The 26,773-nt window shown below is 29.2% G+C and overlaps 1 protein-coding gene across 1 annotated transcript; it reads left to right on the top strand.

Moving 5' to 3' along the window:
- The first annotated feature begins 4,697 nt into the window (after positions 1-4,697).
- LOC119675126 (homeobox protein 5-like) lies at positions 4,698-26,773 on the top strand. The gene is made up of 6 exons (XM_038086315.1): positions 4,698-4,901; positions 5,091-5,159; positions 17,850-17,972; positions 19,393-21,301; positions 24,497-24,833; positions 25,210-26,773. The coding sequence occupies exons 1-6, from the start codon at positions 4,704-4,706 to the stop codon at positions 25,751-25,753; spliced, it is 3,180 nt and encodes a 1,059-aa protein (XP_037942243.1). The 5' UTR covers positions 4,698-4,703; the 3' UTR covers positions 25,754-26,773.

Consider the following 26,773-nt stretch of genomic DNA (forward strand, 5'->3'; position numbering starts at 1 on the left):
TTCAACAGTTAGGTTACTTATAATCCATCTTTTACTAACTGTGGATAATACAGATTTATGATAGTCGTGTGTGTAAGCCGTTTAGGCAGTCGGAGATGTGACGAAGTATGAGGTAGTTTGATGTTATAATGTAATTTTAAATACATATTTTAATTTTACCTATGAAAGCTACCTCTTTCTACCTATAAAACCAAAGTAACTTTCTTCGCTACGTAATAATATCTAAACAGTTCAAGTTCAAATAATCTAACAATCATTTCTGAAAATTATTCATTATGACATGACAACTTACCACATATGAGTTTACGAAACTCAAAACCTTAAGTGCCCGTAATGTCTGAAGTACATTAGTTTTATTGGTCAATAGCCTTTGAAATAAGATTATTTATTTAAATAAATATTTTATAATATTTTGAAAATAACTATTTTGAGTGGGTGTTGAACTCTGGCAGTCAACTGTGGTACGCAAAATACACAAAGGTTTTTTCACTTCTGGTCTTTGCCATTTTCAATTAAAATCCAAAGCTGAAAAAAGTAGCTGCAGCAACAATTAATATTAATTAAAATCGTGTTAACTTAACTGTGAATGACTTCTGTGTTTAGGCCAAATGAATTTAAAATTAAGCAAACAATAAATAATTAATTAAATACTTGCATTTATGCTAGAAAACATTACAAAATAAAATGATTTTGCTGCTTTCGTAGTCGTAATTTGAAGTTTAAATTGAATTTTTCGTTGAAACCGAAAGTCAATAGCTCAGCTCAATGCCAGAAGCTATGGGCGCATGAGGGTGCGCTGAACTCTTCACCATTCGGGCCAATAAATAACAATAACAGTAGCAATTCTTCAAATGTTCGGATACTCAGATATTCAGATACTCAGCTAGTCAGCTACTCAAATGCTCAAACTTCGATTTCAAACACTTCAATGCATAAACAAAAATATTTGATATTTGCGTAATTTTGCAAAAAGTGTAGATTTCTTAATAATCAAATAAAATCAATTAACAGAAATCTTATAAAATTTTAATTCAGCAAATTTTGCAATAGAATTTCTTTATTTATAATTTAATAATAAATTGTTTGAAAACTTATTGTTAATAACTAAATATTTGTAAGTCAACAGTGGGAGTTAAAAGTTTTGTTACATTAGTGTAAATAAAGTAAATGTAATTTATTTGTAATCATTTTCCAACTAACAAAAGAATATGAAAATTCTTCTATTATTTAAATTGTTACTATAGTAATTCAGATATTTTTCAATAAAATTTCAGACACAAATATTATGAATGGATTTATAAATAGATGCCAATAACAGCCAATCTTTTAGATGGCTTACTCATTGAGGAATTTGAACACAGATATAGTATTACTAGACTTGACCGGAAAGCCAACGTGATCAAACAAATATTATGTACGGATTGGATATGCCGAAAAAGCACTTGAAAAAGTCACACTCTAATGTTGATAGATACCTTCTGGTCAGTACTGTACATTAAAATATCGCAACCTTAGTAGTAGCACTTAAAAAAATCAGAAACTATTGTTGATAGATCCCTTCCGGTGAGTACTGGACATTAAAAAAGCGCAACCCTAGTAGTAGTCGCTGTATAGATCACTTAAATGGTCAGCATGATTACTACTTAGACAATGTAGTGTAAGTTAATATTGCTTCTCATTCTTAATTCACATATACTAATAATGAAATCAAATTCAAGGAAATTAGCTGTTTAAACAATCAGTTAACAAATGTTATAAAAGTCTCATCAGTCAACAGTTTGACAACCAAATTATTTTCCGATGGAACACATTTATATAGAAATACTATGCGTATTAGATAAACTTACAAGAAAATGCTACTACTACTCTAAATCTTTTTATTCTACTCTAAATCTTTTATTTGAGGAGTCCTTTAATAATCTATCCACTTATAATCATAAATACATATATCCTTAACGGAAACCAAACAATAGTCAAAGTAGGAAATGTTCATTTACGAAGCTAACCACTTCAAACTGAAGGATTCCTTTCAATCATAAGTCAGTCCACATCGTAATAGAGACCTCCTTTCAAAAAAAAATAAACTGAATCAGCGCAATTTTGATTTTCCGACCACTATGATTTAACAAAGTATTTTAATAGGGTCAGATGTTTTGGCTAAGCTACATTGTATGCCGATAAGCTCACTACTCAAGATATCGAGCTTAAGGTTATAGCTTACATAAATAAAAAGTATACTGCGTTTTCAATTTCCTGAGCAGTTCGACCGTATTACAGATGTAGGTAGAATTAGCTAACATACCATTTCTTGTAAGAAGATCAAATCATCTCAGATATTGTTTACGTTAGGCTTGAGTGACGGTATTGTGCAACAAAATCTACTTGAGCTTAAATTTTGGCCAGTTGTACTATTAGGGACGCTGAAAAACACAACTCTCTCACTCAAGTGAAAGTGAACCAATCTCTCAAGTCTAGATACTTCATCAAATCTATGATTTAATAGAATTATTGCTCTGTCAGGTCGATATAAAAAAATCCAAAAAGTATTTAATTATCTAATATATGCTAATATATGAGCATCAATGAAGAAGTTGAGAAACTCATTCTTCCATCTATTTTGAGCTACAGCAAAAATCATTATGCTACAGACTTAATTTCATAACACGTCTGCCTCTAAGTTTTCTCAGACCTGTAACCGACCTCTCAGCATTGCTCCTGCACTGCTAAGCAAGTTTCCCTTAAGTTTAAGCAGCTGTCTGGTAGTTTGGCCCAACCCAATTTTGCTGTCGAGTAATCAAATACCGATAACCGAGTAATGAATATCAGAGAGCAGAGTGTTTGTTATGGCAAGCTAATCTCCCTTAAAGTTGCAGTTGCAGATGTTTCTGTGTCTAGGTACGCACGTTGAACAGTGGCAGGCCTAGCCAGCTCTTTAAGAGAAACTCCGCATTTTCGAACTTTAGCTGCCTTAAGAGAAGCTCGGCATTCTGGAACTGGTTGTAACTGTAGCGTTCACCAAAGATTTCATAGAACCTTAGCTAACTGAGAAGATGATCCAGTTCACATAGGAAATCTTGTTGCATAGGATCGACTGTGCTGGGTATTACTTCTATTAATTAAACATTAAGTAACTATTTCAAAGCTTCTTAGCTATCTGAGAAGATAACCATGTTTACATAAGGAATCTTGTTGCATAGGACCGACTGTGCTGGACATTACTTCTATTAATTAAGCATTAAGTAATTTTTAATGCCTAAGAGACACTGCATTGGTTTGATGCGATATATAAAATATCATATCATATAATATTAGCTATGATATGATATAAAATATCATTTCACTCAACATCTCATCCTAAAAAGGAAGCTTAATAGCCCATTTCACTTAATTATTATTCTGGAACTCTGTTAAATTTAGGAAATTCATTAAATAATAACAAATATACAAAAATTTGTCCTTCAAATGTCTGGGAAGCATGCTTACAAAAAATTATCTCAAGTCATTAAACTATCATTAAAGATAAAAAAACTAAAATGTCTTCATCGATAATTATATCTCTAATAGAGAATTTTTTAGAAAATAAATTTTAAATGATTCATTATTTTCATCTCTTTTTTTTGTTTTTATATTAAATTTTTATATAAAAATATTATTCGGTCTACTCGTATATTTCCTATAATTTGCTTATATCAAACTGATTAACACTTTTAAATGGAATTTGGGAAAAAAACTTTTTGCTCCGTTGACCCCTTTTTCTTTTTTTTAAATAAAAAGCAGTAATTTGGTTAATTTGTTTATTCAACTAATAATACTGAATAGAATATATAAACAAAAATATTGCATCTTTTATAGATGAAACAAGTATTCAACCAGAAGTTCAATCTGTTAATTGATAACAAACAACAACACAAGCGAAACCACTTTGTATGACGAAATTATGAAATACAAAAGTATCTTTAGTAACTAACAAAAGCACATGTATCGATGAGATACATCGTCGGTTAAGCAATAATGAATACGTACAAGGTACGCTATTGACTATTGACAGAGAACACTAATCGCTGATCAGTGATCGGTGATCAGTGATCACTGAACAGTGAACAGTTGATAGGGAACAGTTAATAGCTTTAATAAGAGCAACAACTTCAATGATCATACCAACAATAATACCAGCCACAACAACAACAAGAAGAACAGCAGTCGTCGCGGCAAATGAAAAACTGAAATAGACAAGTTAGCAGACAGAAAAACGATTCGAAATCAGTCAAGAAAAAATAGAAAATATTGGCTTAGTCGAAAATTTGTAAGCGCGACTTCAACACGCTATACGGACGAGAGCCAAAGATACTAAAAAAAATATATAAAAAATAGCATAAAATTTTTTAAAGTTCATATTTGCATAAACCAAATGTAAAAAAATTTATAATTAAACATAAAGTATGCAAATTAATTAATAAAAAATTCAATATAAGCAAATTAGTAACGATAAATCAAAAGTGGAATAAATGAGTTTGCTAACCAAAACCCAATAAAAGTGGCCAAAATTATAATCATTTGTAGTTACTAAGGGCATTAACTTAAATTTTAAATAAAAAGAAATAAAAGAAATATAAAAAATATATATATAAAAAATAAAAAAAATATTCTTAAAAAAAAATAATTAATTAAATTATATATAATCGCATGGAATAATTACATACAATATGAGTCGAAAAAGTTCATGTGCTAGTTCCGATTTTACAATCGAAGGGCATTACAAACAAACCGATTGCTTTGTACCAAAAAATACAAGTACCGAAGAAGATACTAAACCCACAGTGCGTCTATTGAAAATTCCAAAATCACAAAACGGTGCTTGCGGGTTTCGTTTAACGCGCAGTAAATGGGATCCATATCCATGGGTGTGTCATAGTCTTAATTTTTTAAGTGATTCACACATAATTTTGCTATTAGCATGTTTTTAAAAATTTTAAAAAAAATCAGTTCATTAAATTAAAAAAAATATATATATATAATAAAAGTGATTTTACTAAATTTATTTTTCTTTTTATTTTTTTTTGGAATTAAAAACTTTCATTTTGTGACCTTAGGTAAGCGCTGTCGACATCGGCACTCCAGCGAAAGTATGTGGCTTAAAGGCCGGCGATTGTATTTTAGAGGTGAGTGCCATAAAAATGCATAGGAAGTGCATTACGTTTTATATTCACAAATAAATATATACAGTATTTTTTATAACAATTATTGTTCAGTATGCGTTTCATGCATTCATTTTCAATGTGAAATATTTGTGCACGGAGTCACTGATAAAGAGGCAGTCATCAAATATAATTCGATATTCTAAATAATATACAGTGTTCGCTCAGCAACGCGAACTATTCAAGTCTAAAGTTTTTATTCATATTTAACAATTTTATTCGCGTTTGATTAAACACATTTTATTATTATTAATAATAAATAAACACATTTTAGAGTAGCAAACATAAAGAAGAAAAGTATTCTTGTAAATTAAATTTTATGTAATACAGTGTTTATGTTTACTAAAGAGCACTGCTTTAACATATATCACTTATATTTATATATTCATTTCATATCTCATATATTTTTATACGACCAGGTGTGTATTACTATACACAAAAAAAAGACATTGTTTTGTATTAAAAAACATTTTAGATTCTATTCTGACTAATGAAATGCCAACAATAATCTTGTTTTGAGTTAATATATACTTATATATGAAAATATGTATAAACAGTTATAAAAGCCATATAAGTATGTTTTTGAACAAATTTTTTAGAAATATATTTATGTGTATATATATGAAATTAAGTGAGGTGAGCTCACGAACACTTACCTCAGCGCCACTGCAAATTTAAAACAGTTATTTCTTATGTTAACAGCTAATAAAAGATATTATAACGAGTTAAGAATAATACAATAAAATACATAATAATAATACAGTAATAACTGTCTTAAACGAACTCACATTATAAGTTTAAAAATGTACCTGACCAAAGGTCACGTTGTTCTAGAAAATATTAAAAAAAGTTTGATCTTCGAATATATATAGTTCTCTAATGATACGTATCACTTTAGTAACGATGTTCATTAGAAGACCTTTCAGTTTAATTCTTGAAAACATTATGTTTATTAAGCAAAGTTTTTTATTTATTAAACAAAGCATTCTGTTTACTAAACAAAGCATTCTGCTTATTAAACAAAGCATTCCATTTTCTAAATTAAGCATTTTGATTGTTAAACAAACCATGCTTTTTATTAAACAAACAGTTTGTTTATTAAACTAAGCTTTCTATTTATTAAAGAAAGCATTCTTTTTATTAAATAAAGCATTATGTTTATTAAACAAATCATTGTGTTTATTATACAAAGCATCCCAGTCATTAAACAAACCATTTCGTTTATTAAACAAAACATTCTGTTTATTAAACATAATATTCTATTTATTAAACGAAGCTTTCTGTTCATTAAATAAAATATTATTTCTATTAAATATAGCATTTTGTTTATTAAACAAAGCAGTATGTTTATTAAAGAAAGCAATAAAACAAGCAACCCAGTCATCAAACAAAGCATTCTGATTATTAAACAAACCACTCTGTTTATTAAATAAAGCATTCTGTTTATTGAATAAAGCTTCATGCTTGTTAAAGAAAAGATTATTTTTATTAATAAAAACTTCTGTTTATTAAACAAAGCATTTCCTTTTGTTATAAACAAATAATTCCGTTTATTGAACAAAGAATTCTGTATATAGGAAATAATTCTAGTATGTAATTACCCACCTAAAACAGTGAAGTACTTAAAGTTACTAACTCGATCAATCTGAAACGCAACCAGAAAGTTTATTTCTTCATTACTAAATGAAATATAGATTTTCAAAGACTTGAACGATTAAAATTTTGCAGATTATCTTTATCAACAATATCTTCACACCAGAAATACTTGTGGTCTAAGCAACTGTGAGATATATGAGAAAACTTATTTACAACCATTTTGTCATTATGCAGACCTGTCGTAACGTCAGTTGACTATATCAAGGACTTACTTTCTAGAATATCTTAATTAGCAGTGCCGTATACTCTACTATAGTTTCAATATGGTTTGAAAACTTCCATTATGTATATTAAAACACAATAGGTCACAAACTCTAATCTAGAAATATATATTAAAAATGGAGAATATATGTTAAATCTTTAAGTTACCCAAATAGTTAATAGATATTTATTTATACAATCAATCAGATAAGATTATAGAATTAGAGGAAATAATAAAGACTAAAGAATACAAACGGAGCTAGAAAAGATCTTATTTACAATATCAATAATTCTAGTGGTATTTTTATTCTTTTTAAAATTATATGAAACTTCCTTCATACGTACTCCATTATTCTAAAGTTTTAATTTTTTTAACACAAAAATAGACTTGGTTCTAATATACGCGAGTTAATCATTGAAGATCATCTGAAAGATATAGAAATAATATGAAAACAGAAATATATAGAGAATAGCATCAAATATTCTGTATGTATTTTGGTGGACTTACATGGTTTTTCTTCATCATCCTTATAACAAATATGACCAGAAAGAAAAGAATAGAGTGAACTAAAGAAATGTAGAGTATGCATTGCGCTACTTTGTTGCCTATCTCCAGCACAAAGTCAATTTAAACTAATTCTATGCTCTATGCTTCACTCAATCAGTTAACAAACCCAGAAAATAACTTATAAAATCCAGATCTAATATTATTATTAGGAATCCATAATTTGTGTTATTAGTTGAAGTAATATTAATGAAGTTTTACAAGCTATACATGCCTTTAAGTAAATAGTGTATTTTTATATGGGTTTCATGATACGTAATAAAAATCGTTGAAGTATATGTACCTATACTTAAATAACATCTGTAATTTTTATATGATATATAGTATATGATGTATAATATATTTTGTTTAATTAAGACTTTTGTTAAAATTGCATTACCGTGCTTTATACTCGTGATTAATTAAAGTGACTTTCAATTTGATGAAAGAGTAATTTATACATTGTTTATTAATAATCTATACAATATGAATTTATATAATATTTCATTCGTATATATTTATTTTTATGTTCATATAACCATATCTTTTTTCTGTTTTCCTGTGTTGTGCAAAACAATTCATTCACAATATTGATATGATTACTGATATTAACATTAATATTTCATTTAGTTCACAATATAATAATATATTTGATATTAATGATATTTTAATTTTTAAGAGTTGTTTTATATACTCGTAACAAACAGTAAATCAATTACTACCTACTTGAGACGGGTGATAATAATGGTGCATATATCCTCTTTAAAACACAGTCCAATACTGAATAATACAAAACTTCTTCATTTAAATATATATTTATAGACATATATATAAACAAATGATGAAAAAAGTTTAGTTATTTGTAAAATAGATGTAGTTTAAGTTCATCACTGGAATGACATGCTTCCATATCTAATATCTAGTGACATTTCCATCTTTAGCTTTTAGACGTGTGCGAGTTAGGCTAAGTTGTTGCTAAACCAAATGGAAGATTTTTTGGGATTTTTTGCACTGCACACATTTAGCCATTTATCAACACTTATCGACACATCAATACATTATCGGCACAACTTAAAATTTCCCTCATTTAGAACTCAACTTAACCTAACTCGTACACGTCCTTAATAGAAGCTCTCCCATGTCCTGTTGGTCATTCAAAATATCTGTACCAAGCAAGTATCTAAATAACTAAGCAAATCCCTATTGAGAAAGAAACAGTGTGCAGAAAATACAAGTGGATTGGACATACTCTTCGGAAAGACGCAAAAAACTGACGATGCCCCAGACATGGCGTAAAAGTGTTAATACGGAAACGTATAAAACATTTTATGAGTTAAGACATGTACTTAGAAACCGAGATTTGCTGGAATCCCATGTCAATAGACTAAGTTCTTAATTTACCCCTTTGATGTAATGCTAGAACATGTCAATAAAATAATAAAAAATTCCAAACAAGATGTGTAGAAAAATTTAATTAGAGGCTTTTAACCCTTTTTTTTAGATCTAAAATAATTTTGTACTGAAAATGATGATGGTGATGGTGACAACTGTTCTTATAATGACTCCATCATTACATATTACCTTAAGTAATATATCTGCAGAAAATTATTTAATTTTGCGTTCAATTAAAATGAACTTTAAAACTGCATGTATACACGTATATTACTTCTATATCTATAAATTATAAAAATTTACAATGCTTGAAGTAAAAATAAAAAGTAACATTTATTTAATATGAGTTCACGTAAATTACACCTTTCAAAATAATTATATATATATATAGATATATTTAAAAAGTTATTTTAGAAGTCATGTTTAATATTACAAATAAATGAAAAATTTCTACTATTTACTTTTAGTATTCAATAAACTAGTATTTTTATTAATATTCATATTTTTATTTACGGCAGCGCCCAACTCTATTAGTTTCTATTTGGCAAATGTAAAAATTTTTCATACGTAATGCGAAAAATACTTTTTAACTTAATCGATTATCGCATGAGCGAGTGGTTCTGAGCTTCACGCTCAAAGTGATTAAATGTTAATTAATGTTTTAACACTAGTAAATAATTTTTATTTTTTTCATATACAATACTTGTATTTAAATTATTTATATGTGATAAGCAATCCAGCCAGGCCAATGCTAGCCAATTAAAGTTGACTAAAAACAATTTCAAAATATTTTTTTTTGTAAATTCATAATTATTGGAGAAAATTTTTTATTGAAAATATTTTTTTTTAAAAACAAAATTAAATCAGATAAAATGAATTACAAATTAGAAAACCACAATAGATTAAAAGCTGGATTAATAGCTGTTCAAAATGAACAAATATAAAAAAAATCTAACTCTAATAATTGCTTAAGTTATTGTGAAATAAATTTGCATGAAATATATTTTTGTATATAGTTCTTAAAAATAAAAATACAACAAATCAATTAATTTTACAATAAAATATAAAATCAATTATAATAAAAATGCTAGAAATGTGGTTAAATTTATTTCCAAACGGTTACTTAGTATTATTTATGATTAATTAAAATTCATTGTGTTCATTAGCTCGCTTGCTTTTTTAATTATAACTTTTTTATTATAGTTTTTATGATTATTACACGTTTTCTGTTGACTTTATTTTTAAAACCAATTCCGTTATTATTTTTAATTAAAATTTTTAAATTGTTATCTCAGGTACCTCTCTCTACTAGGTGCATATTTTTTCAGTGTTCTAGATCCAGTGTCAGAGACACGGTGCTTTCTTATATCGTTTTGTTGCAACTGCCGCTTCAAACACCTTTTTTGCTGAAGCATAGTCATCTGTTTTCACCGCATTACCAAGCCAGATAATCCGCTGGAAGTTAATACGCTGAATAATATCAGTATCGAAAAACAGCTTTTACAGCTCATGGTCTTTAGTTTTGATCTTTATTGTCTTTAATTTTTTGAGTTATTTTATTAGCACATACTCACCCAATAAATTAACATTTTATTTTTCAACAGCCTATCATAACATTGTTGCAGCAATTAACACATAAGCCTAAATATACATTTATAATTCTCAAAGTGTTTAAATATTTTTTTAATAAATAATTTGAAAAATCCGTAATGGGTAATAAAACTTTAATATATCAATTTAAATAACATTAGTAGATTCTTTATCAAATAATATATTTTGTGTAGTAAAGGTTATTTTTAATAAGGAACTTAGAAAATATCTTCAAGATTGTATAATAAAATAAATCACACTATAAATTGAAATGGCGCTATATGTTATCTAAAGTAAATGACCACATACCATAAATCTATACGTCGAAAACGTACATAGAAGTATTTTAGTTATTTTTTATAAAATACAATATAAAGTCTCTGTATATTATATACAAATGTATATTCTGTTATTAAGTTTTGAATTAATGTCATAACTTTAACGGCATATACTTTTCTATACTATGCAGTTAATACCGGAGAAGTGTTAAAATCAAAGTTACATAAATCCCCCGCTAATGAACTTAAAAAAAATAAAAAAAATCTGTATGTTATATACATATATCTGACATAATACACAAGTAAAAAATGACTCCATCGTATGGCCATGTACTTCAGGGTCAGCTTCTTCTGAAATCAATAAAAATAAATTTTAAATCCGTGCAGTTCATGTGAAACCTAACGATTAAAAAAGTAGGTTCTCCAGTAAATTGATTTTTTTAAGAAATATGTATATAGTATATGGTAATGTTGTCTATTACCAAATATATGCTTTGGTTAGATCAACCATTCCCCATTTTTAGTTGATTTAGTACAGTATGGTAGCTTTTATCTTTTCCAAAAGCATTCATCCATGAAAGAAAAGAATTTTATGGATGTGAACACTATGTGAAAAATAACCGATGAACCGCCGATGATTTAGTACCCTATGGTACCTTTTACCTTTTCCAAGAGCATTCATCGATAAAAGAAAATAATTTTATGAATGTGAACAATGTCTAAAAGATAACCGACACTCAGAAGAACTATGTTTTCGGATCATGTAAATGGACTACTTTACCAACTCATATAATCAATAGCTTCCCATCAGATAACTATTTTTAAAAAATTGTATAAACTTTAATGACCTGCTATTAAAAAATATGTTTCTTAGATACAGATTCATTGCATAAAGTTTATCTTATATATTCTGTGCAACTTCTGTACTCAATAAGAGACATTATATTCAGATTAAATGATATAACTTGGATCAGTTGATTATCTGGAATAATTATAACAATATTCAGAATGACTGATATTATATGGCTTTCTTAAATACAAAACTTCTATTTATTTTATTTGAATTCTGTATATAAATCAATTATATAGATCGTACGAATCACAATAAATGAAAACCCATCTTAGTAATAAATCTTAGTAATAATGTTGTAATTAAAATTTATTATTTTCGTTTATATATTTGTTTTTAATAATTTTTATTGTTTTTTAAATACAGTATTTTTAATATTGTATTTAAGTTTAAGTTTATTTTTTATATTTTTGTAAAGCAATAGAGAAGACGCTAGAGATCATTAAATTGTTTAAAGTTTATTTAAACTCATTTCAGTAAACCACAAATGTGCTATAAAAAAACACAATAAACTTAATTATCTTTACTTAGTATATTAAATTGTAGATATTTGGTTGAATGTTTATATAAATTTAATTAATATTTTAAAGAACAGATAATCAACAGCTAATTGAATATACTTACTTATTCTTGAAATCAATAAAATTTAAATGCAAATCACTTGACTCTTGTAAATTTTATTATTTAAATTAGAGTGTTTCAGACTATAAATAATAATAGCTTTACTATATATAATTGATTTTAGTACTATTAATCAACTTACATAAGAACTTGTAAGTGCTTAGTCATTGTAATTTATTTAATTTTTTTAATTAAGAATAAAAAAATAATAATTATTCAATTTTTTTATATCATGATTCTGAGTAAAAAATTTGCAATCAATTTAAAACCACATATTTACTCTTGACTTATAAATTCTACTTTTTATATACATTTGAATATATAATTTTTCATATGTTTATAGATGTATTAATAGAACAGAATAAATAAATGTTTGTACTTTGGGCTCGATTCCATTCTGTACTTAAGTTGTGTAAACACTTTAAATAAAAAAAATAATATTTACTTAGCTGTTTATTATGACAAATGCTGGTATTAAATTGCATTTACTTAAGAGATACTTATTTTTGTATAAAATTCTTAAAATTGCTTTTAATAACTAAAACTCTATAAACTGATTAAATTATTATTGCTGCGAAAAATATAAATAAAATATTTATGCTAATATTAGTATTAATTCATAATGTATCTAATAGTATTTATATTAACTTTATATATTAAAGATAATTAATATTATAATATCATACAATTTCGCTTTAATTTCCAGTTCTAATAAGCTTATTAAAAATTATCTAAAATTTATTGATTCTCAGTTTTAATAAAAATCTTAATTCGACCTTATTTGTTGCAGTTCATTGATGAGTAATACCATAATATTGTTTAATATCTACAAATATTTGCATGTTTTTGAATTAATTAATTGATCTGAAATCAATTAATAGATTAATAAAAAAATTTGCTAAATTAAATATTAATATATTTTAATTTATGAATGCACATCTCTTTTAAATATGCGCAAAGAAGTTCCCATCACGAGACGGAAATTGCCTGGAGTACTTTAAAAGCTTATATTACTGCTCAGAGCACTGTGCTTATATCTATTCACATAACAGATGTATAAAAAACATTTCACCACATTACCAAACCAACTAATTCACTGAACTTTAATTCCCCGAATAATAAATATCAGTATCGTAAAACAGCTTCTACAGCTGTACAAGGTTTCTTCGGATACAGTACTCGTCACCAACTCTCATTAAGTTTAGAAATAAATGATTCAGAATATTTTCTAACATAAAAATATTAGTAATATATAATTAGTAAATATATAATATATATAGTATGTATATATATAATGTATAATATTAATGATATAATATATATATGGTGTAATAATATTATATATATTAGTAACATATGTATAATTTTTTATAATATAGAAAATTATATAATAGTATATATTATTATATTACATTATAATATTAATAAATATTTTTATTAATATATCATTTATAAATAATTATTGTTTTTAATTATTTGTATTATTTTATTAGCATATACTCACCAAGATAATCAACATTTCATTTTTCACCAGTCTATCACAACATTGTTGCAGCACACTACATAGAAAGTTAAATATGTGTTTATAATTCTCAAATTGTTTAAATATGATTTTTGATAAATAAGTTGAAAAGTCTTTAATGGGTAATAAGATTTTAATATAATAACATGAATTAGGTTAATATACTTGCGCATTTCCAAACGTTTTATTGTGTAATAATTACTTAAAGATTGTTTTTAATAAAGAACTATACCTCTAGAACAGTGATTGATATCTGCATCTACCCACAGAACGAATACTTAAAAACAGAATTCCTTTTAGAAATCTATATCTGCATATAACCACAGACCTAATACATAGAATTATAAATGTTAATCTAAAAGCAAGAATATTTTAAAAAAAACCTTAAAAAGAATGTCAGATCACTCATTCAACATATGATATTCTTAGGGACATGACTTAAACTTCACATATTTTTGGAATAGAACAATTAACGAAATTATTTGAAACTACCACTACCCTAGGAGAATCCCATCGACCATCAATTATCAATAAACACAAACTGAGCTTTAGCTTTAAACTAAGCTTTAGTATCTCTTTAAAAGCAAAAGGAATAACTTCATAAATCCAATTCTCATCTATAAGTAAGCCATCACATTATCTCTACCGTATGGTTGTACCGCTTTTAGAAAGGCAGTGATATCAACCTATGAGACCCTCCAAAACTTCAAAACATCATCCAAAAGAAAATATTTAAAATTGCCAGTTATGTGTTTAGAGCTTTCTAATTTGTCTCTCTTCTAGGCCCTCTTTTGACACAAAAACATCTCACGTCGCTTATCATTACTATTTTGTTGTATGGTGCAGAAGTATCATACAGTAACCCACAGTGATAAGAAAGATATATATGCCATTACGCATTAGTAACGAGTATCGAATAGAGCGTTGAGCTATGTAAACCATATCGCAACATTGACATAGTTATGCACATAAAAACTCAGAGGTTTCACTGACTTGGGCATGTTGTACAAATACACAAAAAAATGGTCCAGCTGAAAAGGTATTTAATTCGGTACCCGCTATTAAAAAATGATATAGACAACGTCCACTTCTACTGTGAAAGAACTGCTGACCAACGATATGAAGGCACTCGGTACTGCCAACTGCCGATAGTAAGCCACTGATCAAACCAATAGAAGGAGGCGACTAGATGCGGCTAAAGAAAACCCACATCTATATTGGCAAACTGAGAGAAATAAGTAATATGAAGTATTTATAAATTATAAAGGAAAATTTGAATATAATTATATACCTGTCATTTAGCATCTTGGAGTATTTAGCCATCACTAAAGTGTTTGCTAGTTTAGGTTACTTATAGGAGTATAGAAGTACCATATCCGGCTGATGCGTTATCATCCCAGGCTGAGGGCTCGGATGCTTAATCATTTTGTTGTTGAAGTAGGCATCCCAGACGAATTAAAAATTTTTGTGTTATAGATTGTAAGTCAGAGATTTGGACACCAATTTTTTATTGTTGTCTTTCTATATATGGTATGTATGTCAGATTTCTGATTTTTTTGTATTGAAAATGATTTTATTTTGATTCCATTGCTTACATATTTAAATTAAGAGAATAGTTTGCTTAATTACTTCGTTCCGAATTACATTTCCTGAATAAGATTTTAAAAACAATACTCGAAAAAATAAACAACCAATACACTGCATTAATATGTTAAGTAATTTAAATTCATTTCATTGTTTTTCAAAAACTCATAAAAAAAACTTTATTGAAACTAAAATAAATATTCAACAATTTGCATTGCGGCAACGGCAAACAATCCAATTTTATTTGCTTTCCGGAAAAATTAACAAAAAATTCAAACAATTACATTTTACTTTTTATTAATTTATTTAAACAATTATTTATTAAAAAATAAAAATGAGTATAATTTATGCAATTCAGGTTTTATTGTTTAAAATTGTAAAACTTTACATTTCAATCATTCAATCATTCGTAAATAAAACAAATAATTTACATCAATATTTACATATATCAAATACAATATTTTTATAATAAAATATGCTAAAAGCGTATTAAGAATTATTTTCAACAAATTTTATTTATTAAATTTTGCTATTAAAATTACTTACGTTCATATTAAATTTATTTATTCATTTTTATTCTTATCCATCCTGAAGAATCAATTAATGCAATTTTCTCTCTTAAGAGAAAAATCATATTAGGAATTTAAAGTATAACAATATATAAAATATTATATGATCTATGTGTAAAATATAATTTAATAATTAATATTAAAAAAAATAAATTTATATATTATATATAACAAAATATAAACCAGATTATATTGCTTTTTAAGCTTACGGTACCAATAAATTAAACGAAATTTATCTACACATTAAAAGTATATATGGAGTCCAAAAGCTTTAAAAAATATTAAAGTTTAAAACTAAATAACTTCTTGATATAAAAATAATTTTAATTAAATAAACATATTTCCTCAAAGCACTAAATTTTATTTACGCGGCCCAATACATGTTACTCATACGCACCGAGGCACCTTCACTTACATTACAAAATTAATTTGTTGGCTGTAAGGTTAGGTTCATGATCATTATGTGTTTTATATTGATATATATAGCAAAAATATATATCTTTAAAAATATATTTGTTACAATAATTACAACAACAAATTTATAACCAGTTTCAAATTTTTGAGTTTTAAACGATATCACAAAATTATGAAAATAAGTCATCCCATCGAATTTAGATAATTTAGTAGGTCTTTCATCTTCACTGATAAACACTCTGATAAACTATCAAAAAAATTTCTTCCCAAAAACCTATATCTTCTGGACGTAAAAGCCGAACATTTACAGAGAAAAAGTATTATGGTTTCTTTTTCCTGTGGGTTTTTACAACTTCTGGAGTGAGCATTATTAGGAATGCGCCAATGGCCAGAAAGAACTGCAGTATGCCTTGCAGTGTTCACATGGTCTCTTTTGATGATTTCTAAGCTTTTATTTTTATTATAGGTGGGCCATGTTAATCTGAAAGTTGCACATGACTTAAGAGCTTTCCATCTGTTATTGACAGGTTGCAGAAAGTAGAAAAAGGTACATCTCTTAATGGTTTCTAGGGTAACGTAAACCGATACCGCTAGGGACACATACAGGGAAGCACCAAAGCTGGCTAAACTGTCAGCTTTCTCATTCCCTTTAAGATTCCTATGTACAAGAATTGATATAATTAAATTTAATTTAATTACTATGTACTTCATATGATATAAAATAAATTCAGAGTCTATTAATTGGAAAAAAAAATTTTAAAATACCACAAAATATATAAAATTTGTTGAATTCATAGTGAACACCCAAGACATCATTTTAACAAATATTTCTATCAACTCAAGAAAAATAAAATCCGAAAACCTAATGTCACATCACCTGTATTAAGTCAAACAAATAGAAGAATGCATGTTTTCACATAAAAATGAACAAGCATATATTTTATAGGTATAAGCATATATATTTATTTATAATATATGTATATTCTATACATATATACTTTAACCCATATTGAACCTGCAGCAGTTGTGTGCTCATTTGCAGACATGCAGTCTGAAGTCTGAAGTCGAATGCATTAAAAATACATACTTCAACATATCTAAGGATGTCTGCATCATATAGTATATGTATAGTATGTATATGGATCTATATGTGTTTATATAAGTAAACGTATATTCTCAACATACTTAGGGTTCTGATATTTTGAAGGCAACACACAAATTCTTTATTGAAAATTTTTCATTTTCTTTACCAAAAACTGAAAAAAGAAAACAAATGCAAATGGGAAGAAAAGAATTTTATTTGTACGTATGTGATAGTGCATAGAGAAAAGAGGAAGTCATTTTGTTTTTTATTTTCCATTTCGAGTTTTCTTTTATTTAAGTTTTCTTTTCTTTTTTTATTGAAAATGACATTTTAAATTTTCATTTTGCAGGTTAATGGCGAAGACGTGTTGGGTCTGCGCATAACGGATATTGCAAAATTGGTTAAAGTTAAATCAGAGCATGTCACGTTGTTACTGTGGAACACCGGTCAGGATGCAAAATGCGATCCTGAGGTAAGTGTTTTCAATTGAATTGCCAATATTACTTGTTTTCAAGTGAAATGAAAAGAAATGCACCATTAATCGATTTTGATTTTACATTTTATTTTATATGCATTTCCTTGATTTATTCATACAAGAATTTCATTTAAAACGGGTTATGGAAATGGAGAAAGAAATTTAAATTCATATTTTTTCGATCAAAGTAGAACATAATGGTTATTAATATTTCTCAAAAATTATGTTAGTACCAGTAATAGTAGTTTCATTCATTAATAAATATTTATCTATTATTTTATCTTAGAGCAATTATAATGCTTAATCAGGAACATATTTATAATCAATCATGAATACATATTTATCTATTATCTTATCTTAGAGCAATTATGTTAAAATGTTAATCAGGGACATAAATTTAATATTTTTTTAGGTATATACTTTCCAATACTTCCAAAATCTTAAATCTTCTGCTGCCATAAACTTTTAACAACCCACGTACTGGAAGCACTAGAAGCAATGACAAAATAAAAGCTCTATTCTTTCCTAACGCATCGGCTCTTAAGTCCGTAGGATAACGAATAAGACAACATCTTTTTAGCAAAATTCGATATAATTTATTAATGCAGACTCTATTTAAGAGCAAAACAATCTTTTCAATTCATCCCTTACACTACTATACCTCTCTTATAGAACGATTTATCTTTCATCTTAAGTTATACTTCAGTATCGAAGATGACTTTTCCATCGAAATCAAATCTGTTATCAAATCTGTTGGAATGTTTTTTGGGGTCTAGTAATCACACGTTTATAAAATCAATTAATACTTTTAGCACTCAGCTCTGTATATCATCGACATCATATATAATTTACTATTATATATCATATATAATATATATGTTAGATGTTGTATTTGTTAAATCGATAAATTTAATTTGCATACGTTTATTATAGTATTGTAGTGGTTTCTTTGTAAAGTTTCATTCGGTTAGTTCTGTTTGTTAGAGAGTTAATTACAATAATCCATAAAGTTAAACTTAGGGAGTAAATGATCTTAATTTATATAAGTGGAAAGTCAAGACTTAATGGCTTGTCTTATCTATCCAATGTTCATATCCATCACATACTCTTAACGTTTTATTTACACTTTAATTACAATATTCACTTAAAAACATTATAGATTATAGATATTTCAAAATATATATTTGTGTTTTCTTAAATATTTAATAAACAGAACATTAGCAACAGTAATCCCATTCAAAACATTCCCTCTCTAAATACCAAAGAAATTTATTGCAGTGTTTAGATAATTTATATAAATCAAATACTAAGTTTAATTTAGTATCTCATGTCACAATTCAAGAAATGTGGCATCAACAAAATATAAATAAAAATTTTTTATATAATTTTTTCTTCTAATGTCTGCACTTTATTTCAGAATCTCTGTTGTGCACCAATGCCACGAAGCTTACAGCGACTTTCTTTTATTGTACAATCCGTACTCTCCATAATAGAATGTCCTGTGTGCCTTGACACAATCACACCACCCGCCATGCAATGTCAGAATGGGCATTTACTGTGCGTAAATTGTCGCATACGCGCTGAAAAATGTCCAGTCTGTCGAGATCGGTACACACCGAGACGTGCATTAATTGCGGAGCAGATATATACCAACATAACGAACGCATTTAACTTGTGTCGCAACGAAGACAGATTGCGGCAGAAAATATTTGGCACAAGTGTTAAGCAAGCAAAATCCTTAGACGAGATGCACAATCACAACAAACAGCAAATGCAAGTATCTGAAAAATGGGAACACTTAAATCCGTGCGTTGAAGTTAATAAATCTAACGGAATTGCAGCCATAAAACCAAATAAAACCGGATTGCCTTTGAAGACATTCCTTAGAAAAAATTCAATGCATAAATCGTGTTCTATGGAAAATCTTGCAATACCCATAGCAAATAGCACCGACATAAAAGCTCTGGCAATGCCATCGACGTTCTCACTTACAACAAATTCAACAACAATTGCAGCAAAAAATATGCCATGCCATAATAACTTGTCGAAGCAAATCCTAGTCCACGCGGATCAAACGCACTGCATGCCTAACCCTAAGAATCAATCGATTTGTGAGGAAGTCCAAGTCAATAGTGACAACATAGGCAGCGCATATGTCAGCGGGGATATTACATGTAAGTCAACAATCATACGTGAAGGAGCAACCACAAACAGTAGCAACTCAACTGTAACCTCAGCAACAAATAAACTGAACGCAGTAAATAGTGTGTCAAAGTATTTTTCATTATCGACAAATGATTTATTGCGCCAACGGCAGCTACCGAATGACCACAAACAGGAGCAACAAAAACCACAAAAAGAGCATAAGGGACACCCGTTATCGCCTGAAGTATTCACTACAAATTATATGACCTACATGGACAATGCACACAGTGCCTCATTACAGTGTCTGGACAACGAAATATGTGATAAAATCTCAGCTAAGCTCAAAAGTAAATCAACGCCAACATCTACAAGCGCATCGTTAACAAATTCACCATTGCCCATCTGGTACCAACGTAGACCCTACACAAAGCGCCATCATTCGTTGAAATGCTTACACAAACGTTTAAGGCCAACAGTTGCAGATAACAACAACAACAGCAACAACAACAACAGCAACAGCAACAACAATGATAACTACTACAAAAACAATGACAATAGCAGTAGCAATGATAATGAGAGCAGTAGCAATGACTTTGTTGACGATAACAACACAAAAGCGATAACAAGCACAAAATTATCATCATCTTCCGCAGCATCATCATCATCATCACCATCACCATCACCATCATTAGCATCGTCAACAACTTGCCTATGTTGCTCCTCGTGCTCATCCAGTACATCTGGTGTTTACACTTCAATGGATGCACCATTTTGCAGTGCAACCATCAAAGATGAGTTATTACCTTTAAAAGCCAACAATGTGGTCATAACAGTTGCCTCATTAGAACATTTAGCGGCAGTAGCAAACTTATCATCACCGTCAGCTTTGAACTCTACTCCAACACCTTCAGCGACAACATCTTCATCAGGCGCATCAACATTTCAGCCAATCACAACGTCTGCTGTGGAGTTAAGCTCTATGAATTCACCTGTTGGTAAGGAATGCACAGAGGATATGACACTAAAAACATCTACATTACCATCATCATCATCGTCATCGTCCCAGTTATCATTTACATCCGTTGAGCATTTGCAGCAACAAAAACAGGATCCAAAAACCGCTGGCAAAAATGTACGTGGCTGCTATTATTGTCCATGTAATTGCGGCAAAACTTTTGATGGTAAGTGCGAAAAATTCCACTGAAATTAGAAATATTCTGTTTATTACTGTTTATCTGAATGAAATGAGGAAGGATATTATGACTGCGTCCTTAGCAATGCCTGATGGCTGCAGTTTTATATAGAAAATAAAACTTTTTTTAAAATAAAAATTCATAAGAGTAACTTTTAAGAAAAAAAATCCAAAACTATAAACTCGTTACTGTAGATAACATAAAATTGAATAAATAAATTGAGATGAAAAATTTCTTTTAAATAGGATTTATGAAGGAATTTTAAAAGAAAACTTATACTATATTTCTCAAATATACCTTCTTTTGGTATAAGATGAAATAAAAATATAACAGGATACTAGCTCCCACTTGAGCAGAGCACTGCGACTATGATTGATCTTTTGTGCTACAACAGACCCTAACCGAACAGAAAACATTCTGCTTTCCGAATGAAGGCTAAAATGTCGACCGTTGAGGACCTTCTAATGTCGGAAGGTGAGAGTAGTTCCCGACCCAGTGATCTCCTCCTGGCCCAGATCAAGGCTGGGCAGTCACATAGAATGTGGCTGGATGTCTCCTCTGCTTCTAAGTAGAGTCTACACTCTATGTCTTCAGACAGACCCATTTTGTTGAGGTGATAATGCAGTCCGTGGTGACCCGTTAGATATCCTACCAGCAATTCTTTTGGTATACTTCAAATTCAATTAAATAATATAATTATCAATTAATACCTTGATGTACCACAATGAGAATAGATCTTTTGTGAGTCACATAAAATACTAACGGTTCTTCTTCCAAAGTTTATATAGAGGCAGAGCAAGGCTAACTAAGTCGTGTGGCATTATCTACCAAAAGTAAAGCATTTAGAAAAGCGATACTCTAAACCTACGATATTCATTTTGCAAAATCGACAGACATTAACTTCAAATTGCCAACTTGTTTAATACGATCGTGTTTAACACTTAAGTAATAAAATACATATTTCAAGAAATCTTATTTTATATAATATTGACCAATACTATTAAGCCAATAATCCTACTTTCTGGTAAATTCATTTGAATAGCTCATAGAAGCGCTAGGAGACGGTAAGAGACGGTAGAGTATTTAGAAGCATCAGTTGGACAGCCTTTTGCATTTTTTATTCCATTAGATACAATTAGCTTAGTTTAATTGCTGTCTTCCTTTGTTTAATTTTTAGCCACTTTGTCAGAGATGCATAAGTGACTACAAGTATTGCTAGCATGATTGGAGTCGTTTGATAGATTTTACCTTTTTTGTTTGATTGTAAGTCATTTCACTTGGAATGCATAAGCGACTATAAGTTTTAAAAAATAAAAAATTTTGGTCAAATGCCTGACTGCTTTATAGCTTAGATTAAACTCATTATAGAAATACTAGGCAGTGTTTAATGGGAGCTTGAAGAATGTTGTGTGTGTAGCACGTTAGAATATAAATTTACTACAACATGCCAGAGACTAAGCAGGAGACAAGACATTAGTACAAAGTTTGTGGATGTAAAATAAGTTAAGAATATGAAAGACACCCATAGAATGTTTTAATTACTTTAATCTAACAATTTGTCTGTGTCTTCCAATTTGAATATGAAAACAAAATAGGATCTTAATAGGGAAATGATAAATTAAACTTTATGTAAGGTTTTTCAGAGCATTTAGATAAATAATTTCATATCTATATTTTTTTGTGACTTACAATTTCAATTAAAATAACTAAAGAAACTTTTTGATATCGGAGTGCTTATTCAGATCATTTATAAGGTTTTTCAGTGTAAGTAGGCAAGTGGCTCCATAAGTAAAAGCTAAAAAACTGAATCAAACTTTTACTAACGGAATGATCATTTAGACTTATTTAATGATTTTTGAGAGAAACTAAGTAAATGGCAATGATTTCATATCTATACATTATTTTTTAAATAGAATTTAAATAACTGAAACAATATTTAGAAAGCTGTCAATCAATGTAAACCATTCCAAATTTAATGTACGTCTCAGTGAACAAAAATAAACTGTGCAGTGCCAAACATAGTGTACTGTTTTGTCTTTTTAGTGAAAGCTACTTCACGAGCAGTACACTAAATAAAGTTTGAAGCACATTTACAAAACTTTTAGTGTTTCTATTCATGAATACAAATTTTGAAATAATAGTGTAATGTTTCTGACAACTCATATAAAATTATTAGTATTCTCGTTAGTGTTCTTTTCACAAAGGTAGTGAACTTTTGTATTGATCTTTTCACGAAGGTAGTAAACTTTTGTGGTAATCTTTTCATAAAGGTAATGAACTTTCGTAACAATCATTCCCTGAAGAAAAATTAAAAATTTTTTCATAGGTATATTTCGGACTTGAGCAATGCACTACAATAGTGTAGTATTTATTTTCGTGCGCTGGTAACATTGATTTGCATATTTATTTAGTAAAATCTCTTGTCTCTTCTCATGCTTGCTTATATTTTTCTTTCTTTCAATTTTTATGTATGTTGAGCATTTTCCGAGTTAATGCATCTGGACATGGCTGGGGGTTTCTGCAGAGTGCCACCCATCTTACTGACTAATTTAGTATTCCTCATAACCTTCGTGATTATTCAATGATTGATCTAAGATCTGCGTACCGCCCCGTGCGTATAGTGATTATTTTAAGATTGGATTGTGCTAAGTAAGGCAGCCTAACGGTTTTCGCATATAGCTTCAGAGCTCTGTCCCTTATGTATTTTTTGACAGGATCTATTCTAGGGTCTCTTAACATGTCATTCATGCGGATGTACCATGGCACTTTGAAGACTTTTAACAACTTGTAGCTTTTAGATAGTAGAGTCGGCAGCTTTGCAATACGCGACACACCCATAAAGTAATGCTGGCTAATTATCTGGCTATAGATCAGCTTACTGTTCTTCGCGCTAAGATTGTTGTGTTTGAAAAGTGGTTGTAAGCAGTGCAGTGTTTCTGGGTTTCTATTTTATATGTATAGTTGATATCTTTATTTTCATTTGTTGGTTAGAAGTTATTTCAAAGCAAGATTGAACCAAACTACTTAACGCAATTACGATAAGTTACTCATTGTTGTTAATTTTGCTCTAAATTAATTTAATTGTAAGCATATTTTTTTGATTCAGATACATTGACAATCTTCCTTCACATACTTAATCAGCTAAATTCCTTTATTCATTTTTGAAAGAAATTCCATTTGCAGCAACACAACAACTGCAGAATCATGTAAAAATGGTTCATCACTTACCCGTACTCAATTTTGGTAGCTCAAGTGCGCAACTAGCTTTACCACTTCATCAACCAGTCGATAATGCAGTAATCATCCTAGAGCTCAACAACAATGACAGTAAAAATGACAACATAACCAACTGCAGCAGCAGCAGCAACAACAACGCTGGACAGAATACGTGTCAAGGAGTAACAGATGTTGAAACTGACAAAGCTGAAGATGAAGATGAAAGTGTCAAAATTGATGACAAAGTGATGGCACATCGCAATTGCAGTAGCAAGGAATGCTGGATTAGAATAAAAATGTTAGGGTAAGTAAAATTGAATACGTTGTGAGTGAAAGAAATGTAAGGAAGCACTTAAATCGGAAATAAAAGGATAGACAAGAAAAAATATGTGTATATATATTCAATTAAAAGATATCCGCGAAGGATCAAAAGATTTTCATTTTGCACTTTTGAAACGATTGAAGTGATACTTAAGAGTTGACACTACTTCATTTTTCAAACTAAATCTGCACTTGCTTTGGTAACTTCATTTCAAAGTATACCAAGTATACCAAGTATACCGATAGCTAAGTCAGTTTATTTATGTGTATTTGTATGTCCTTTGTGCAGCTTTGCTTTAACTAAAGTAATTTTTTCCAATTTTTTTTTCATCATTTTTTAATTTTTTTCTTTCTTATAGCAAGGATTGCATACAAACTGCAGCGTTGCTATTGGGAAGTGTGGCTGAAAGTGCAGATTTCATGTTGGAAACTCAATTAAGTGGCGGCAATAATAGCAACAATGATGCAATAACGTCCACGGAAGTGATAAACCAAAACACAAATGGTATCGAATGCCAAGAACAACAACAACAACAACAACAACAACAAACACAACAACATCAAGAAATGAGGTCAGTTGTGCACTCAATGGAAACGACAACATGGCAAGAGATTTTTAACCAACAATATTGCAACAACATTATCAATAATGATGGCAACATTGCCAGCAATAGCAACAGCAACAGCAGCAGCAACTTCAGTGCTTTAAAAAATTGTTCGCATATTGTAAGCAATGGCAAGGATGATTACAATTTAAGCGTAATCAGCGTAATTTATCTGCAACAGCAGCACCGGAAGCAGCAACAATATCAGCAACAAAATGGCGACGCTGCAATTGCTGTTCGTGAAGGAGCGACACATGCTCATAATTTGTTATTGAATATTAATGTAAGACATAAATAAAAATACATAGTTTTTAATAGTTTTCCATGGTTGCGACAGCAACACCGAAGGCTCCGAAGACTGTAAAATAAATAAATGGATCAGCCGTTAAATGGGTGCGAGTTGGAAGAGAAAAAGTTGTCATAATTAAGTGCAGCACAGCAAGGATAATTTATTTACTTTTTTTTTTTTGATTAATTTTCACCAACACTTGCAACTCTGCGTTAAATTATGCTACGGCACGTTTCGTTGAGGGCGCTTCCATTGATTTCTAATTTGTTGCGCTTTTGTGTACTAGATTCAACTTTTTCATTCCGCGTTCACTTTTTCGCTGTAGAGCTGCTCCTGCAAACTGGACGGTTGCCATTTGCATTGATTAAAATGTCAACTAAACCGGAAGTGGCAGTTTAATTTGTACGCGATAATTGAATTTTATTTTGCTCAATTTTGCCCGCACAGATTGATTTGCCATTGCTGCTACCACTGCCTTGGCGTCCATTGTGAAGCATCAAATACAGCAATGGCGCGATGGCAGCAATGGCGGCAACTGCAACAGTGATGGCAACTACAGCAGTGATGGCAACTGCAGCTAAAGTATGACCGTGAATATGGCAGCTGTACTCGGCTGAGATGGCAAATAAAGAAAATGGCGTTAACAAATTTAATTACGTTGAATACGTCATTATGCGCGGCTTCAAGTCGCTGCATTATATAAAGTGGAAATGAAGTTATTCTCCATTTCCTACTTCCCTTTCACGATTCTATTTACTCGCTGTGAAATTACACAATTTCTTCTCATTATCGACATGATTGAAAAAATCTTAAATAAATTGAATTTTAATTAAAGTAGCCACCATTGGTAAAAGCAAATAAACGCAATATTTACTTATGTGGCTTGTCGTGCATAATTAAAGAAGATATACTTGATTTGGAAAGAGAACAAAACCACTTACACTCTAGAGGAAGAATTTTAAGATTGATATCAGAAGTTATTTCTAAAGAGAAAAGAATAAATAAAATTATATTTTAAAATAAATTAAA

Source organism: Teleopsis dalmanni, chromosome 2 (genome assembly GCF_002237135.1).
Source record: "Teleopsis dalmanni isolate 2A chromosome 2, ASM223713v2, whole genome shotgun sequence".
Lineage (NCBI taxonomy): Eukaryota > Metazoa > Arthropoda > Insecta > Diptera > Diopsidae > Teleopsis > Teleopsis dalmanni.